A 20,008-nucleotide genomic window follows, 5' to 3' on the forward strand; every position below is an offset into this window, starting at 1 on the left:
GTATTTATGCAGTTCCCCGTGCAAGGGGTTTCCTTACAGCTATTACAGGGGATTTCTCCCAGCAGGCATTGCAATTATCCCAACAGGCATTGCTGCACGAGAGGGATACTCCCACTAAAATGGGCGATTAAGTGGATTATCCCCTCGTGGAGCAAAACTGCCAATTTATACAGAAATCCATATTTTATACATCCTTACTCGCTTTTGGACAATTGACCGTTCGGTAGATAGCTGGGGTCGGCGGGCACATTTAGTGAGAATACCGCTCCGATCCCAGCTAAACTAACCGAACGCCGCACAAAATACATTAACACATTGAGTTCGGTCTAAACGTACCGAATATTTATGGGAAACATAATGTGCCAAACGCGGCACTCCCGGACGCTCTGGAAGACCAGCGGTGTTCGGATCATTGGGTAGCCGTTTTCGGTTCCAGGCTCTCGACGACCGAACACCGCTGCAGAGACAAAGGATCCAAGATGGCCGTCCGCCGCATGGTCGGTAGCCGATCGGCGGCCATCTAGGAGAGCCCTTAATTACCGATTGCAACATTGTTGCAATCGGGTAATTGGTGCCACACGACTAGTAAATGTGTGGTCTACCCGGGGAGCCCGCATTCGTACGGCGAATGGCCGGAATAGCCATGTTTCGTTAACGGATGCTTTGTACGCTGGCAGGGTACGGCGGCCAGTATGCGAAACGGCTGTAACATAGCATTATTACAGGTAAAGACTCACAGTATACATTCAGCCTATGGACAACCTACAATACACATAGTCCAGAAGTGGCTAGGTTTGCCACAGATGCGATAGCTATGATTAAACCCCTAAGTACACATTTGTGTGCCTCCCAAGTTATAGGAGGGTTAATAGACGGAGTGGTGTTTTCATCGAAGTAGCTTTGGATTGAACTCTGGAGCTTTGTGAGTATGGTCTGGTCATTTAATAACAAGTCACTCAGTTTTCATTGGAACGTTTTCAAGGGTAGGGAGGTTATGTAAACGGTAAGAGACAGGAGCGCATGGTCAGACCATGTGATAGGGCCATAGGAGCAGGATGTAACCAAGTGTAAAAAACCTGTGTGGTAAAAAGAACATATCGAACCTTGAATATGTGTGTGTCGCTGGAGAGTAGTAGGAGTAATCTTTTGTAGTGGGATGGCATATCCGCCAGGAATCATAAGACTGTAAGCGGTCTAGTTGGTGGGAGAATTGTTTGCGCACTGGGTTTTGGCGAGTGGATGTTACAGAAGTGGCGTATAGGGCTGAGTCAAGGGAGAGGTTACAATCGCCCCCCCATTATAAGTATACCCTCAGTAAATTGCTCTACCAAATGTAAACACTTTTTAAGGGTTTTGCATTGGCCTTTGTTGGGTAGATAGAGGTTCACAAAAGTGATAATATTGTGTCCTACGTTTCCCTTTACCATCAACACTCTCCCTGATTTATGAGTTTTTTGGTCTATGAATGTGAATGGTACTTGGGCTGAGATTAGTATGGCCTCCCCTCGTGCTTATTAAAGTGGGTTTCCTGAAGGCAAGCCATGTCGGCATTGTGTAATTCTGATAGGGCCAAGGAACGTTTTTCAGGTGAATTTAATCCTCTCACATTTAAAGTAACTATACGTAGGGTAGCCATTCTCCAACTCTTATGATCGAGCTTTCCCGCCCACTCTTCTCCCCCAGCGGAGCCAGCAACAAAAGAAATATATAAACAAATACAAATATAAAACAACTATACACAGTCAAACAGTGAGTTTGGAAGAAACTGTGTATGAATGAGCACCAAGGATAAGTGCATAGCAAAACCTTCGGTAGCTGCCTCGGGTGAGGTTAATCTGTCAGCTCGATATGATATATGATACCGCAGGATAGGTCAAGACGTGTATACATGGTGTCCGTGAGGAATACCCGAAAGATATCATCCCCCCCATGGGTTTATTATAGAAGCAATGTCAATCTTTGCCCCCCATTGTTTACTAAAGTGGTGGTGTATTACAGTACCAAAGGGGTAATTGTGAAAATAGAGGCCCCCACTACATGGAGTAATTATGTAGTCTAAATCAGTTTTCCAGTTACAAAGCCTCATCCATAGCCATAAGTGGAATACACATGACCCTGTATGATCCCTCAGGAAACAATTATTCACATATATGTATATAAGTTTTTTTTAAAATATATGTTTAAAGCACATATACATATGTATACATACACATATATACAGACCCTTGTTTTGTTTTGTATTGAGAACGTGTTTGTGCATTATATAGCAAAGCTATACCCCCTAACCTAAAGTGGTTGGCTAGGATCCGTTCGTGCGGGTCAGAGCTCTTTATGAGCGTGAAGTGTGGGACAACGTGCTGTAGTATGTAGTTTATATCAATTAGGTTGTGTGTGGTAGCATGGACATGTAGCGAACATAGTGTATCATACATAGCATGGAATCCGGTTTTTGTACCGAATGCCCTCTAAACATAGATAATTGTCTACCATAAAGGGGTAACTGGGAACATAAGACATAACCAGGTGATCATATTACCAGCCCTGATGTGGATCTTCTGCATCATCAATGTCTCTCTCGTGTTCTATCCACACAAATAAAGTCTCGGCATGTGAGAGAGGCAGTGTCCATGCAGCAGTGTCTGCGAGCAGAGCAATGACCTCCATTTATTTACTGGTGCCTTGCTGTTTGAGGCCTTACCTAGGCGTTTAAAGTGCGTTCCATGGCATATGTGCGTCTTTTCTTTGTCTCCGGTTGCCAACGCGGTCGTTGGGGGAGTTGAGGTATCCTATATGGTGCAATTAGGCCATACCACTGATGTGTGTCATTGGAAGTTCCAAAGCCTGTTGGTATATCGGTACATCTTGTATGAATTCTGTGTAGGTTTCCTTTAAATGTGGTGCAAACGGAAAACCCCATCTGTATCTGACGTTTCTCACCCTCAGTTGTTCTGTGATGGGTTTTAGAGATCGTCTAGCTTGCAGAGTGAGCCATGATAAATCTGGATATATGTTGATTGGGTCATTATGAAAGAGTAGTGGTTGTGTAGAGTTGCGCAGAGCTGCTAGAATATCCTATTTGCACCGGTAATAGTGAAGCCTGCAAATTATATCCCTGGACCTGTCAGTTGGCAGTCCCCTGGGTTGCAAAGCTCTGTGAGCCCTGTCCAGCAGTATTGGTGAATCAGGTGGTCTGTCCAGAATTAAGTTGAAAAGTTTTGTGAATACGTTTGGAATGTCTTCTTGGTCTCTTTCAGAGCGAGACCCCTTATCCCAAAATTGTTCCTTCTCCCCCTGTTATCTAAATCATACATAGAGCGTTACATAGTTGCCAGCTGGGAAGTGTGTGCCCTCACAGTTTCTTGAAGGGACTGCATCTGTGTATGTACCATATCCCTGTCATCCTCCAATGATCCTATTCTATCTCCCATGTGGCGGATGTTTGCACTAATGTTGTCTACCTTTCCTTTACCTCTAGTTTACTTAACATATTTGCCAGGTCTTGATTAGATGGCATATTTCGTAGGAGATCTCTCATCTCCATGTCCGCAGGCGTGATGGACGTTTCTGAGTCTCCCGGACTTGATAATGGTGTGGTAAGGTGAGTCCGGCGCAATATTTGGGCCTTCCAGGCCTGATTGTTGCTCCATGGTGTCGCGAAAATATTTAGTTAGGGCTCTAGATTTACCAGCTGGTGTCTTGCCAGAGGTGTGAGGAGTGGAAGTGGACCGTTTAGGGTGTCCCATGATTTATTTCACCTGATGTAAGGGGATTCAGCACACAGATATGTAAAGCTAGTTTATGCTGCGGCTATTCCGCTCCGTGGTCGGCTCCAACCCTTTTCATCACTTTATATTATTATTATTATTTAATTTTCTTTAACTCCAAGATATGGGGAATTTAAACCCTTCTATTTTAATTTTGCCAATAGAGGAATAATTGTAGGAGAACATTGTGGCGGAACCAACCTCGCCACTGTCCACTGGAGAGGCCTGGTTGCTCGCCTGCTCCCTTTAGACTATGGTCCTGCATTTTAAACTTTTATTTTACCTGCAGAAAGGTTTATTTGTGCCTTTCTGCGGACTGTTAAAGCCAAGCTACCCCAGATAGCTATGCCATGGAGCCCAGCCCTATACAGGGAGTGCAGAATTATTAGGCAAGTTTATTTTTGAGGATTAATTTTATTATTGAACAACAACCATGTTCTCAATGAACCCAAAAAACTCATTAATATCAAAGCTGAATATTTTTGGAAGTAGTTTTTAGTTTGTTTTTAGTTATAGCTATTTTAGGGGTATATCTGTGTGTGCAGGTGACTATTACTGTGCATAATTATTAGGCAACTTAACAAAAAAAAAATATATACCCATTTCAATTATTTTTACCAGTGAAACCAATATAACATCTCAACATTCACAAATATACATTTCTGACATTCAAAAACAAATCAGTGACCAATATAGCCACCTGTCTTTGCAAGGACACTCAAAAGCCTGCCATCCATGGATTCTGTCAGTGTTTTGATCTGTTCACCATCAACATTGCGTGCAGCAGCAACCACAGCCTCCCAGACACTGTTCAGAGAGGTGTACTGTTTTCCCTCCTTGTAAATCTCACATTTGATGATGGACCACAGGTTCTCAATGGGGTTCAGACCAGGTGAACAAAGAGGCCATGTCATTAGATTTTCTTCTTTTATACCCTTTCTTGCCTGCCACGCTGTGGAGTACTTGGACGCGTGTGATGGAGCATTGTCCTGCATGAAAATCATGTTTTTCTTGAAGGATGCAGACTTCTTCCTGTACCACTGCTTGAAGAAGGTGTCTTCCAGAAACTGGGAGTTGAGCTTGACTCCATCCTCAACCCGAAAAGGCCCCACAAGCTCATCTTTGATGATACCAGCCCAAACCAGTACTCCACCTCGACCTTGCTGGCGTCTGAGTCGGACTGGAGCTCTCTGCCCTTTACCAATCCATCCATCTGGCCCATCAAGACTCACTCTCATTTCATCAGTCCATAAAACCTTAGAAAAATCAGTCTTGAGATATTTCTTGGCCCAGTCTTGACGTTTCAGCTTGTGTGTCTTGTTCAGTGGTGGTCGTCTTTCAGCCTTTCTTACCTTGGCCATGTCTCTGAGCATTGCACACCTTGTGCTTTCGGGCACTCCAGTGATGTTGCAGCTCTGAAATATGGCCAAACTGGTGGCAAATGGCATCTTGGCAGCTGCACGCTTGACTTTTCTCAGTTCATGGGCAGTTATTTTGCGCCTTGGTTTCTCCACACGCTTCTTGCGACCCTGTTGACTATTTTGAATGAAACGCTTGATTGTTCGATGATCACGCTTCAGAAGCTTTGCAATTTTAAGAGTGCTGCATCCCTCTGCAAGATATCTCACTATTTTTGACTTTTCTGAGCCTGTCAAGTCCTTCTTTTGACCCATTTTGCCAAAGGAAAGGAAGTTGCCTAATCATTATGCACACCTGATATAGGGTGTTGATGTCATTAGACCACACCCCTTCTCATTACAGAGATGCACATCACCTAATATGCTTAATTGGTAGTAGGCTTTCGAGCCTATACAGCTTGGAGTAAGACAACATGCATAAAGAGGATGATGTGGTCAAAATACTAATTTGCCTAATAATTCTGCACACAGTGTACTGAAAGACTGTATGAAAGACTTTGGCTCCATGGCGATTGAACTGTATGTATGTGATCTGAGCACCATCCAGTAATAATGTGCGCTCAGATCTAAGCTATCTGGGGATAGGTAGAATGTGTATGTTCTATGTGATAAATGTAACAGTATGTATTTTTATGTCTTTTATTGTCCTTTGTCTGCCATGTGGCTAATGGAGTTTTGCCTCTGTCCTTGGAGATAATTGGATTACTTCCCAATTATCTCCAGGATAGAAGACTCTGTGGAACTGGTTTTGGGCAGAAAAGCCATGCTTCATTTGGTCAAATAGGACCTTCCCTTAACTTTTTAACTCCTGGATGGAATTGGCTGGATTTTGGTTATGTTTATATTTAAAGTATGCTGATTCTGAATATGGATGTTTTATGTGAATATGATGCATATATTATTATAAGTACCCAGTCAAGTATCCAGTCGATCCGTTACAAACATGCTGAATCATTATGCAATTGTTTTCCCATTTGGAAAAAATGAGAACTACTGTTCTTGTTTGGATAAGTCTGTCCTTATTTACTTGTATATGCTTACAAATTGTTTAAAACTGTGAAATATGTTGATGCTTTATATTTGTATAACACTTGTGCATGTTAATCTGGGCATCTTGAAATTCCAGATGCTTTAGAATTTACCTGAAAACTCAAGGCATTGATTTGTCCTTCCTAAGAAAGTTAATATTATGTTTGCCTTGTGTTTCAGCTTTCTTCCCATCACACATAACTCTTAGCGCAATTAATGTTTCATACGTTGTTATAGTGCCAGTTATGTTGAAATTGGCAAGCTGCAGTCTGCGAAATTTCCTATGAAAGCAAGGGTCATTTGGGGCAGAGTGATTTGTGCCAAGCCAACAATTTTTATACTTTATCCACAAATGAATTTCTTGCAGCAGTTCTTTGTGATGCTGTAGATAATTCTCTCACATGATTTTGAATAGGTTTTGAAAGATGCTTGTTAAATTGATTTCCAGGTAATGGCGTTTATTTTTCTGCCTTTTTGAGAGTGGAGGCTGATGTTAGATTGGGGTTGTAGTGCAGAGCTTGTAAAGGACCATTGTCTTGTCCTCGATGATGTCTAGCCAACTCTACTGGCAGAGAAATACTGCAACCTCAAGTAAACTTAAAGGGAAACTCCAGTGCCAGAAAAACGATCCGTTTTTCTGGCACTGGAGGGTCCCTCTCCCTCCCACCCACCAATCCCCGGTTACTGAAGGGGTGAAAACCCCTTCAGTGACTTACCTGGGACAGCGGCGATGTCCCTCGCCGCTGTCTCCGCCTCCGCGACGCTCCTCCTAGTGATTACGTCGGCCGGTGGGCGAGACTAATCTCGCTCACCGGCCGAGGAGACCTAATGCGCATGCGCGGACATTCCGCGCATGCGCATTACGTCTCCCCATAGGAAAGCATTGAAAAATCATTTCAATGCTTTCCTATGGGGTTTTGAGCGACGCTGGAGGTCCTCACACAGCGGGAGGACGTCCAGCGACGCTCTAGCACAGGAAACCTGTGCTAGAACCCAGGAAGTGACCTCTAGTGGCTGTCTAATAGACAGCCACTAGAGGTGGAGTTAACCCTGCAATGTAAATATTGCAGTTTATGAAAAACTGCAATAATTACAGTTGCAGGGTTAAGGGTAGTGGGAGTTGGCACCCAGACCACTCCAATGAGCAGAAGTGGTCTGGGTGCCTGGAGTGTCCCTTTAAAGGGGACTGACATCCACAAATATATATTTTTTATTTTTTTCCCCCCTGTCTTTTCATTCTATTCCACAGCACACACCAATTCCTTGATGAATTTACTGAACTGCTCTATAGGAAAACCTGTTTCTATAGAAATTCCGTTACTAGATGTGTCAGAATCCATAAGGTAAATCAGAAAGAAAAAGAGATCCATCTTCTTACTATTCTTATTCTTAAGAATAGGTTCGGGGGGCGTGGCCGGACCGTGCATGAGAGCAGACGTGTAGTCTCAGAGCTCCGTGCCCTCGGCCTATACTAACAGCTACCAAAGCCTGCAAAAGAGCCCTAAATGGTCCGAACAAAGAGACACCTGCTCCTGGGTACCCCCCACACCGGTTCCCCGAGGAACAGTAGAGGTACCTTAGACGATTTTGTGTCCACACCGTCGGACTCTCGCTCCGCCGGGCCTACTACAAAGATGGCGTCGGCTTCCCCTGATGCAGAAAGCGCGGGAGCCCCCTCCGAGGACGGGGACCAGACAGATGCGCTGACACTGATCCGGCAAGAACTCTCCCGGATCTCGTCCAGCATGCTCACTAAAGCAGACTCGACCGGGATGCTGAAAGAGTTTCGCGCTGCTATGCGAGAAGAGATCGCTTCCATGCGCACCGAGTTGACGGCAGTAGAGGTGAGGGTAGAGGCCCTTGAGACAGAAGCGGAGGCGAGCCGGTCCCAACACAGGTCTGCTGAGGTTGCCGCCACAAGACAAGGTAACCTCTTACTCACTTTGAGACGGCAGGTAGAGGACTTAGAGAACCGGAGCCGCCGTCAGAACATCCGCATCCGCGGCCTACCCGAACCGGACTCAACCCCGCTGTCTGAGACCGTACAGGCCCTGTTTAGGCAGATCCTAGGCCGCAACTGCCCAGAGACCATCCAATTCGACCGGATCCACAGAGCCCTGGGCCCCCCGAGGCAAGATGGGAAACCCAGAGATGTGCTATGCTGCCTACACGCCTATAGCCTGAAAGACGCACTAATGGCGGCCACCAGGGGCTCAGACTCCATATCGTTCCAGGGAGCAAACGTGGCGCTGTTCCAGGACCTCTCCAGCCTGACCTTAGACGCTAGGAGAGCACTTCGGCCCATAACTGCTATACTACGGGAGAAAAATGTGCCATACCGCTGGGGCTTCCCGTTCAGCCTGCAGATTCGACAGGGCAATACCTGGCTGCACATCCGATGGCCAGACGATGTGGCCCCCACTCTACGTGCGTTACACATCCCCTTCGTACGCACCCGTAACTGGCTTCTAGAGACACCATTGGCACCCAACCGAAGACGAGGTACGGGCAGCCCACCGCCGGACGCGCGGAGAGAGCGAGTCTCCCCTGCTCGGATGCTTGGAGGCCCGGCGGGATCTGAAGAGTGACCTCCTACTAGAGCCCAGAAGAGGTCCACTACTGAGGTACCTGGGATGGGCATCGCGGTTGACCATAGTGGGCAATAGCCAGTAGGTTGGGAGGGGGGTCTGAACCTCGGACACTGGCCTAAGATGACTCTGCTGTTGCCCCCCCCCCCCCCCTGTGCAGATCGGCATCACCATGAACTTGGGACGCTATCCAGTAACTAAGCTTACCACCTCACCACCCCCCCCCCCCAAGCGTCAGCCCCTCCCTGGGATTTGGGTGGGGGACTGGTTTCCGGAGAACATCACCCGGATGGGACTCGGGTGAACTGGCTAAACGACCTAACTTGTATGTTGCTTTTGGGGTGGCTTGGGTAGGGGAAATGAATGTGTGTAAAAGGTAGCAATAGGTCCAGTAACATATGGTGTACCTCGAAGCCCGGGGGGATGGGGTTTGAGGATTGGCCCGTTAGCCTTGTTTTAAGCCCCCTGACCTGTAACATATCAACCGAACCCAGGGCAGTACCTAGACCTTAGCCCTAGTTTTGCTCAAATCAGACCGGCCGAGGGCCGGACGTTGTAGTTTACGACACACTAAACTTTTTCTTCACACAGTACCACATTTACACTGATTGCACTGTATATACCTGTACAGTTTCTGTGTACGACCCCGAGGACAGACTGCGGGTTACGGACGGGAGGACCGCGGGCGACTGAGTCACTTAAAGGGATTGGGGACTCAGACCTGACGGACGCCTTCCACACAGTCAAGTCCATTCACTTTTGATAGCGGTAACTCCGCTATTTCCTGACCTCTCTCCCTACCTCACCTCCCCCCCCCCCCCCCAGACAGTTGCCCTACCCTTCCCCCCCCCCCCCCAGACTGCACCCCTCCCTCCCTCCCACTCTCCGAACCCACCCCTCCCCCCCCCTTGTCGGCTATGGCTGGGAGCCCGGGTGGGGGTTTCGGCCCGGCCCCTCTGCGCCTCTGGACCAACAATGTGAGGGGCCTTAACACCCCGGAAAGGAGGTCTCATTTGCTCCGGTCCCTGTGGGCGGCTCGGGCCTCTATAGCGTTCCTCCAGGAGACCCACTTTAAAGGTGCAGCTCCCCCCCCCCTGAGGGACTCGAGGTTCCCAACTGGGTATTTCGCAAACCACCAGTCAGCCAAGAGAGCAGGGGTGGCAATTCTATTCGCCCAACACATCCCGTTTTGCTGCCTGGATACGAAAATAGATCCGAACGGGCGCTACTTATTCCTAAAGGGTACAATTGCCGATAAGAAGTATACGCTGGCCGCGATTTACGCCCCGAACTCGGGACAACACCGATTTCTATCAAGGACCCTCCAACTCCTAGACCGGTTCCGGGATGGACTACTCATTGTAGCTGGGGACACTAATGTCCCACTAGACCCTCGTCTCGACACCTCTAGAGGGTGCAGCTCGCACTCCGGTCTCTGTGTTCGGACAGTCGGGAAGGCCCTGCGAGATTCGGGCTTGGCTGACGCTTGGAGAGTGCTCCATCCGGAAGACAGGGACTACTCGTTTTACTCACAGGTCCACCACGGTCACAGCCGCCTGGACTATATCCTGATTGCTCAGGAATACCTGCACCTCCTTCTGACCTGCGACATCCAGACGACCATCTGGTCAGACCATGCCCCGGTACTAGCCACGCTGCGCTCACCCTTGTTTAAACCGAGTGACAGACAATGGAGATTAAATGAACAGGTGCTTGGGGACTCAGTAGTGTGCACAGACACGAGAGAAGTCATCCGACGCTACTTCCTGGAGAACCCGGCTACGGACACCTCTCCACAAGTTAGATGGGAAGCCCACAAATGTGTCCTCCGCGGCCACTTTATTAAGACCTGCACAAGACGCAAACGGAACCAAAATCACGCACTGAAGGACCTACACAAACATACAGCGCAGCTGGAAATAGTACACAGAGCTGATCCGACCGAAGACAATCTCCGACCCCTGCTAGAGGCGAGGAGGGAACTACGCTCCCTCTTGTCCCGGAACCTGACGCACACACTCTGCAAATCCAGGAGATTCTTCTATGAGAACTCGAACAAATGCGGTCGCCTGTTGGCCCACATGCTCCGCAAGAAAAGGAGACAGTCCCGCATTACTCTCCTGCAAAAGGCTAATTCGCCTCCCGAACGGAGGCCACAAGCCATCATGGAAGAATTTGGAGAGTTCTATGCGAAACTGTACAACCTACCGAAGGAGGTAGGAGCAGAGGCAAAACTTCGGAGACGTGCCGACATTCGAGAATACCTGGAACAACATCTCACCCAGAAACTCACGCAGACCCAAGCAGAGGACCTGGACGCCCCCATCACCCTAGAGGAGCTAAAAGGAGCCCTTAAGGCGGCAAAAGCAAACAAGGCTCCGGGTCCCGACGGCTTCCCGGTGAGGTATCTGCGGACATTTGAAGAGCTGCTCATGCCCGAACTATTGACAAGCCTTAATTCGTTGCTGGACGGTGGGAGGTTCCCGGAGGATACATTGATGGCCACAGTAGCGGTGGTCCCCAAAGAGGGTAAGGACCCCACATCCTGCGCCAGCTATCGACCTATCTCCCTCCTTAATGCGGACCTTAAGCTTTTCACGAAGATCCTGGCCCGCCGTGTGGGGGAGGTAGCACCAGATCTGGTGCACCCGGACCAAACAGGTTTCATCCCAGGACGGGAGGCGAAAGATAATACGACCAGAGCCCTCAATATCATCCATTCCGCTAAAACCACCTCCCGAGGGGGCCTCCTGCTCTCCACCGACGCCGAGAAGGCTTTTGACAGAGTCGACTGGCAATTCATGGAAGAAACCCTCCAGGCTATGGGTTTCGGCCCCAACATCCGAACATGGATAGCAGCCCTATATACATCACCGAAGGCCCGACTGAGGATTAACGGAGCACTATCCCCCGCTTTCCCAATCAGCAACGGCACACGACAGGGGTGCCCCCTGTCCCCCCTTCTGTTTGCCCTCACGCTAGAGCCCTTTCTGGCGGCGGTCAGACAGGATGGGGGTATTACGGGAATAAAAGTAGCCAAATCGGAACACAAAGTGGCTGCTTATGCGGATGACTTGCTCTTCTTTATCGGCAATCCGATAGTCTCGCTCCCCAATCTGCTACGGTCCTTTCAAACGTATGGAGCGCTCTCCAACTTACGCCTGAATACGGAGAAATCCGAGGCTCTGCCCTTGGAGCTCCCCCCCGGCCTAACAACCCATCTGAAGGCAAACTTCCCATTTCGTTGGTGCACGCAACGCATTAAATACCTCGGCATCTGGCTGATGAGAGACCTAGCAAAGATGTTCACGGAAAACTTCCTTCCCCTCCTACGGACACTGGCCGCGGACATGAAAAGATGGGGGGGATCCTGTATTTCATGGTTCGGGAGGATAAACGCGGTGAAGATGAACCTCCTACCGCGCCTCCTGTACTTGTTTCAGACGATCCCCATCAAAATCCCCAAAACCTTCTTCAACGAGATGTCCATGGCCATTAATCGCTTCGTCTGGGCCTCGGGAGTAGCCAGACTCCGATACACGCACCTGATTAGAACAAAACGCCAGGGTGGGGTGGCACTTCCCTCGATACAAACATACTACCAGGCAGCTCACCTCCTCAGGGTGATAGAATGGCACGTGCTGGACACAGATAAACAATGGGTTGGTCTAGAGCGGGCTGCTTCCAAGGAACGCCTGCCCTGGATTACCTGGTTGCCAAAACCCGCACAGACTAAAGAAATCAGGTCTCACCCACTCATTGGAGCTACCCTACAGATCTGGGCGACACTACGGTACAAGCTCGACCTCACCACCAACCCCAATCCGCTGACCCCAGTGATCTATAATCCTGAGATTGCCGGAGGCTTGGCCCCCGGGGACATCGTCGGCCTGGGTAACCCAAACGCCCCATGGCTTGGCGACTGGTGTGCAGACACACATCTGAAACCTTTAGAGACAATAACCTCCTCAACACCTCCAACGGGGCTAGCCCGTTTCCGATACCATCAGATCCAACACTACCACAGCTCTCTCCAGGGAAAACAACTACTATTCAGGAAAAAGTCAGGCTTTGAGACCCTCTGTACGGAGAATCGACATCTGCCGCGAGGTATTTCCACGCTGTATTCCATGATATTGCAAGCTACCAGGCTCCCCCCTGCGAGATACCAATCGAAATGGGAACAAGTCACGGGAACTACCCTCTCTGAAATGGAATGGGAAAAAATACACGTCCTCGCCCATCAGAGTACGACCAGTGCGAAACTTCAAGAAACCAATTACAAGCTCATGACGAATTGGTATCGGACCCCCAATAAGCTTTTCCAGATGGGGTTGCTACCATCAGCTAGGTACTGGAGATGTGGAGCGGACGATGGCACGGACCTACACATCTGGTGGTCATGCCCGCCCATCGCGGCATTCTGGCGACAAGTCCACGAGAAACTACGCGAGATCCTTGACTCCGACATACCACTACAACCCCTACCGATGCTACTCCACCACTCCACGATGCCCCTAGGAGCCTACAAGAGATCTCTTACGCGACACTTCCTAAACGCTGCCAAGAGCCTCATCCCCGCCCGTTGGAAATCCACAACAACCCCCACCATAGCTAACTGGATGGAAGCAGTAGAAGAAATATACAGTATGGAGAGCCTCACAGCTGACCTACAGGGGACGGCGGAAAAGTGCGCCCGGCTGTGGGCTCCCTGGATCGAATACATGGCCCGTGTACCGGCGGGTTCCCGGAGACGTGGAGCTGAATAGACGGGAGTGTGGGTAGACTCGGGTTGTTGGGCTATGGGCCGGGGTGTCGCTGGCGGACCCTCCTCCTGGTTTCCTCCCTGCTGTTGCCGACCCTCTCTCCCCCCCCTGTTATCCCTCCCCAACTGCCCTTTTCCTACCATGCCCAAACAACAGTCCCCCCACTATATGGCCATCTGACCAAGCTAAGGTTACGGATGTAACATGCTGTATACAGACGACGAAACCACCCGCCTTCACTTGAGTTATATGGACAGGGATGCCTCCCCACTCCACCAGGCACCTAAACGACGTTGACAAGACCTGACAAGGGATCCATTACCACTCAGACTTACCCCCGACCTATATCTCTTCCCCTTTCCCCCCCCCCCTCCCACAGGGGGGTAGACAGAGACCGACTAGAGACAATAAAGATGCGGAGTTGCGCCGGCCCAGGGCATCTCCAATTAGGATTTCAGTAAAGTGACTATTACAACATAAAACTAAGTGATTAGTCTACCAAGCTAACCTATACCTAGGCATCATTCTGAAATCATCTAAGGAAGCTGAGTTAGGGGGCATATAAGACCAATTAAGCAATCTCTGTGATATACATTCGACATCATAAGCAGAAAAAGGCCCTGTGTCTCCCGCATGACTCTGGGCGACTAAGTTAAACCTCCCTGCTACGAGTCGAGGTTGAAACCCCCGGTTGGGTCTCCTGCATCCACAATGTAGATAAGAACGCCCAACCCGCTTCGCACATTTATCTTGATGTACTACCCCCTCTATGTATGTATGTTTACTCACTTTCCCTTATAACTGCTTATATGTTTGTAATATTATAATGTCTTTATAAAACCTAAATAAACACTCAGATTGTCAAAAAAAAAAAAAAAAGAATAGGTTCAAGTTTTGCCTCTATAGAACTAGTTTACATGAAATCAAACCAATATGTGAGCGCTATAGAAACCCATACAGATATTATGGCAGCACTTAAAATACAATACACAAAAAAAGTGCAAAGAAAAGACAATAGTTACCAAAACAGCGCGCTAAAATAATCTGCAAATATAAAACACAAATAATAGTGCAGACTGTCTGAATACACTCCTATACACTTAGAGAAATCTTAGGAAAAAAACTCACATGTCCCAGAGCCCTATCACCCCTGGCTCTGGGTTTGTAAGGCTCTTTTGGAGAGGGGATATCCCCACACTGCTGAATACTCCAAAGGATATGTTCACTGTTGATCCTTGTTGTGCTGTGTGTAAAAACAGAAGGGGAGGACCTCCAATTGAATAGTATCTTAGGTAAGTTTATTACATAAAAAAGTTAAAACCCTTACTTGGGATGTGGTGGGTATAGACTCACAGTCACCCACATAAAAGCATAAACAAATATTGTAAAAACGCTTCCTGATTGCAGTCCGATCAGTCCGATCACGTGACCGCTGCCGGGTCCGCCCCTCCAGTGACGTTCGTGTGACGCGTTTCGCCCGCCTCCACAAGCTTCCTCCGACCTCCAAAAGAGCCTTACAAACCCAGAGCCAGGGGTGATAAGGCTCTGGGACATGTGAGTTTTTTTCCTAAGATTTCTCTAAGTGTATAGGAGTGTATTCAGACAGTCTGCACTATTATTTGTGTTTTATATTTGCAGATTATTTTAGCGCGCTGTTTTGGTAACTAGTTTACATGAAGTTTGCAAATGTCTGACTTAGATTATCTTGAAACCGGGACAAACAATATTCAAATCATTTTGCTTGCTACTTTTTTAGTGCTTCCCGACAGCACTGATTGCAACATTTCTTGCTGCAGCCACCCGAGATACTGCACAAGACAAATATTTAGATTTGCAGGAGGCTTTTCGTTTAACTGCTGTCTAATTCTGACATTTCTCCCGTTTATCTGTATTGTCTGGAGATATAGGGCTAGACATCTGAAATATATAGAAACCAAGTCTAATCCATTAGAAAATTCTAATAAAAGTCTTACTAAAACTTAAACAAAAAAATGAATTATATTTTCTAGACTTAACTGACCTCAGACAAGTCAGAGACTGTGAAGGCATACCTACAGGATGCACAAAATAATGAATTCAACATCAAATTTATTATTATTATTATTGCCATTTATATAGCGCCAACAGATTCCGTAGCGCTTTACAATATTATGAGAGGGTGATTTAACTATAAATAGGACAATTACAAATAAACTTACAGGAACAATAGGTTGAAGAGGACCCTGCTCAATCGAATTTGAATGCAGAGAGCTCATTAACCGCATAGCTAAAGTACCAGAGGGCCCCCCAGATAGCAATCCATGCCTTTCCCCACTACAGCACCTGCCTAGAGAATTTATAGAGGAAACCTGATGTTCGCTCACAGAACAAGTAAGAGAGGCAATCTTTAAGCATTGAAGATAGGTGTAGGGTGCATGACCCAAACAGGATTGATACTTTCATACTCTTAGCTACTTCTTGCAAGGATATGCACTCCATAAACATAGAGATTTACTAGTATGATATTGTTAAACTTGAGTATAGCCGGGAGAAACATCCTTCAAGGTGCCCGGGCAACTTATTAGGCAATACGTGCTGTGTGCACGACCTAAGCAGGATTGACTATTTCATACTTCTATCATTTCAATGTGTGGATCTCTCCTATGAGTCACTATTACCGATACACTGTTGCCACTTGGGGAAGAGAGGTTAACATAATTTGCAACATTTAATGTTCCCTGCAAATAGAGGCAGACTTGCATTAAAGGACCACTCTAGGCACCCAGACCACTTCAGATAAATGAAGTGGTCTGGGTGCCAGGTCCAGCTAGGGTTAACTAATTGTTTTATAAACATAGCAGTTTCAGAGAAACTGCTATGTTTATCAATTAGTTAAGCCTTCCCCTATTTCCTCTAGTGGCTGTCTCACTGACAGCCGCTAGAGGCGCTTGCGTGATTCTCACTGTGAAAATCACAGTGAGAGCACGCAAGCGTCCATAGGAAAGCATTATGAATGCTTTCCTATGTGACCGGCTGAATGCGCGCGCAGCTCGTGCCGCGCGTGCGCATTCAGCCGACGGGGAGGAACGGAGGCGGAGAGGAGGAGGAGAGCTCCCCGCCCAGCGCTGGAAAAAGGTAAGTTTTAACCCTTTTCCCCTTTCCAGAGCCGGGCGGGAGTGGGTCCCTGAGGGTGGGGGCACCCTCAGGGCACTCTAGTGCCAGGAAAACGAGTATGCTTTCCTGGCACTAGAGTGGTCCTTTAATTTCCTCCCCTGTAGAGACAAACTTACTCCTTTTTTTTGAGACATTTAGTGGACATACCACTTCATACGTATCCTAGCAATTAATAAAGGATGTTTTTCCCATACCAATCATCACTGGTTATATGTGAGGGTATTGTCTTTTAGATTTCTTTTCAATATGGTGTTCAGACATTTTTAATTGTTATTTTGTGTTTTCCTTAATCTTAAATCTATACATTTAAAAGGCTATCTAACATTATAATTCCAAACCACTGATTTTATTCAGACCATAAAGACAAATCATTCCTTTTGTAAACTGCCTTGATAAAGGAGAACTCCACTATAGAGGAGTGATGGACCACTTATTATTCTATTGTCCTTGGCATATTTTATGTATTGGACATGTCTTTCACAAGGCAAAAAAAGAATGTCCCAACCTTCTTTGACCTTTGAAGTTAAAAAACAAAAAACAAAAAAAAACTCTCCTACTGTGTACAGTATACTTTTTCTTGGTAGGCATCTCAGGATAATGCATTGCACAGCCTCATTCATAAATCTATGAACAGAATGTGAGTAAACTGATGGCAGCCGTCAGTATGGACGCGTCTGTTGCATGACCATCCCATGTTTTCCTGTAATATGTGGTTTTTAAATGTGGATTACTATAGCATTCTAGTGATTAATTATGTAGTCATGCTATAGCTACTGTAAAGATTCAGTATCTTGGAATTCTGTCCTTGGTGTATCATCCTTCAGATGTTTGTAGGCGTTTACCTTCCCGTACATAAAAAACTTAGCACACCAAGGAAAGAACAGACAACCAATGAACTATAAGTAAGATTCCTTTTTTGGGGATAAAGGTGTTTATGAACATAACACTTGTAAAACGTATGGAATTTTTCTTGGTTGCTTGTTGTAGAAAGCTTTCTTAATAGTTTGAGGTTTGTTTAAATATAAATTAATTATTTCTAACTGACCGTCAAATGTTCACTATTTATTATTTTTGTCTGCTTCGTACGGAATTATTGTAATAACTGCCTTCTAGAAGCCAGTTCCCACAAAACATTGCCCTTTTTTAAAATCTATATAAATAAATGTATTGTATTTATTTTGCTGCTTTGTTTGCACATATTACAGACTGTTTTTGTGTCCTTTCATTCTTCCCTAGTTCTGTGTTTGGTAGACATCTTGACATCCACACTGGTGGGATTGATCTAGCATTCCCGCATCATGAAAATGAAATTGCACAGTGTGAGGCATATCATCAGTGTGACGGGTGGGGGAACTATTTTCTTCACACTGGTAAGTACTCCTCTAGGATTACTCTTCTCAAAATCTGGTAGATTATGTTCTTAATAAAAAATAAAAAAAAAAAACACACACCTAAATTAAACCTATGGCTACCTTGAAACTACTGATACAATTTTACATCTTGTGATAAAGTGAAGGCAGAGAGGCCTTTTAACCCCAGGGGAAGTATGTGTAGTTTTTGTGTTGCACAACACAAAGCTTTGTTTAGTTATGGGCCCCTGGGGTGGAGTATTTGGAGAAGGGTGGGCCAATGCTCCACTCCACAGTTTAGTAGTTTTCTTGGGAGACAAAGATCCAGGCCAGGGTTTTTGGACTGTCTCCAGCCCACTGTTCAGCTGGAGATGATCAGCTGTAGCAGTGGGAATAAACCACTCCCTGCTAGGCAGGTACAGGGGGATTGCTGGCTTTCTCTCAGGAAGCAGGTAGGAGAGAGGGTGTTCTCTCCAGTAAGAGAGTCAAGGAGACTAGGCACTGGGAGTACTGGCTTGAGGCACTGGGAGTGCTGGCTTGGAGCACTAGGAGTGCGGAAGGAAGCAGTCAAGGCTGGCTTGGAGCTCTGGAGTGCTGAGAGCGGACAAATACACTAGGTTGGTGAAACCCACAAATTTTGTTATAGTTTAACCCCTGATAGATAGGGAATCTGATGTGAGTTAGTGCTCAGACGAGCTAGGCTTTTTGTTGTAGGGATTTGTGTTACATCATTGCATTTATGTTTCATTTGCTGCTGCCTGATGTGTAAATTTACAAATAAAGTTGCCGGGATTATAAGAAGATAAAAGGACTGTGCATGTTTTGCCCTAGAGGACCGTGCTATCTACTAACAAGGATCACAATATGGTGGAGAATGCGGGCACAGTAGCACATTGAGGGTCTGTGGGTGTGCCAGTCATCCGTGGGTCTGCTTATTGAGGACTTTTATTTTGGCAGACCTGCTAATCGAATAAAAAGCACTGTACCTTTAAGACTGTTACCTGCGTGGTGCTATAATGGAGGACCTGCTGAAGGCTCTGGTACAGGCAACTGCTGTACAACAGGAGGCTAACAGGAGAGCTGCAGAAAACAGTGCAGCCCTGCAGCAACTGGTGCTGGCCCAGGCAGAGGGTGCTAAAGTCCTGGCCAAAACACAAATGGAGTGCACTGAGTCCTTGGTGAAACAACTTGTTGTGACACAAGCGGAGATGTTTAAAGTAGCCCGTGAGGAGCAGAAGAATCAGAAGGGAGAACAAGACAAACTGATAACTGAAGTTGACAAGTGTTTATATGAGAATCAAAACATTGCAGCTTCACGTGAAAGCCTCAAACTTGCTCTGAGTGACATCACAACAGATGAAGTCTTAGAAAAAGAGTTGGAAACAAAAAAATTTTCAAGCTCAGAAACTGAATCTTGCATGTTTCAAGAGAAAGCTGGAAAGACATTAGAAAACAGAAAGGTGCTGATAAATCTTTCCAAGGCAACAAAAGGAGAAAAAACTACTGTGGCTGAGGCCAGCAGTGTCAAGCCGGTTTGTGTAATAAAAAGTGAAGCAGAAGCCGCTGATGTACACCCAAGTGAACAAGTTAAAGCCATGAAAAACAGACTGACTTGGGGAGTCAGAGAAGACAACAGCGAAGGAGCTGAGCTTAATAGAGAGAAGCAAGGCATCCCAGTTGAGTATAACAATGCGGTGCACTGTTTAGTAGCAGAGGCTACCCAAAAATGTCAACCAGCTGTTGGACAGTTTGGCAGAGAAAAGCAAGACAGAGAAGTAGTGACAAAACAAAGTCACGATAAGAAAGGCAATGTAGTCGCTTCTGATCTAATTCAAGAGAGAGCGACTGTTACAGAACCATGCTGTGATGATAAAATGGGCACGTCCGCAGCTAAGCCAGACCAAGGCGAAAGTTACAAAGTAGGTGACATTGGCGTAGCAG

At 46.7% G+C, this 20,008-nt stretch overlaps 1 protein-coding gene across 1 annotated transcript in view; it reads left to right on the forward strand.

The window, feature by feature from the left end:
- Positions 1 to 20,008, forward strand: part of CARS2 (cysteinyl-tRNA synthetase 2, mitochondrial) — a 74,999-nt gene that overhangs the window by 31,237 nt on the left and 23,754 nt on the right. The window contains exon 8 of the mRNA XM_063459798.1: positions 17,955 to 18,088. Within this exon, the coding sequence (XP_063315868.1) occupies positions 17,955 to 18,088 (134 nt within the window). The remainder of the gene's footprint in view (positions 1 to 17,954; positions 18,089 to 20,008) is intronic.

Source organism: Pelobates fuscus, chromosome 1 (genome assembly GCF_036172605.1).
Source record: "Pelobates fuscus isolate aPelFus1 chromosome 1, aPelFus1.pri, whole genome shotgun sequence".
Lineage (NCBI taxonomy): Eukaryota > Metazoa > Chordata > Amphibia > Anura > Pelobatidae > Pelobates > Pelobates fuscus.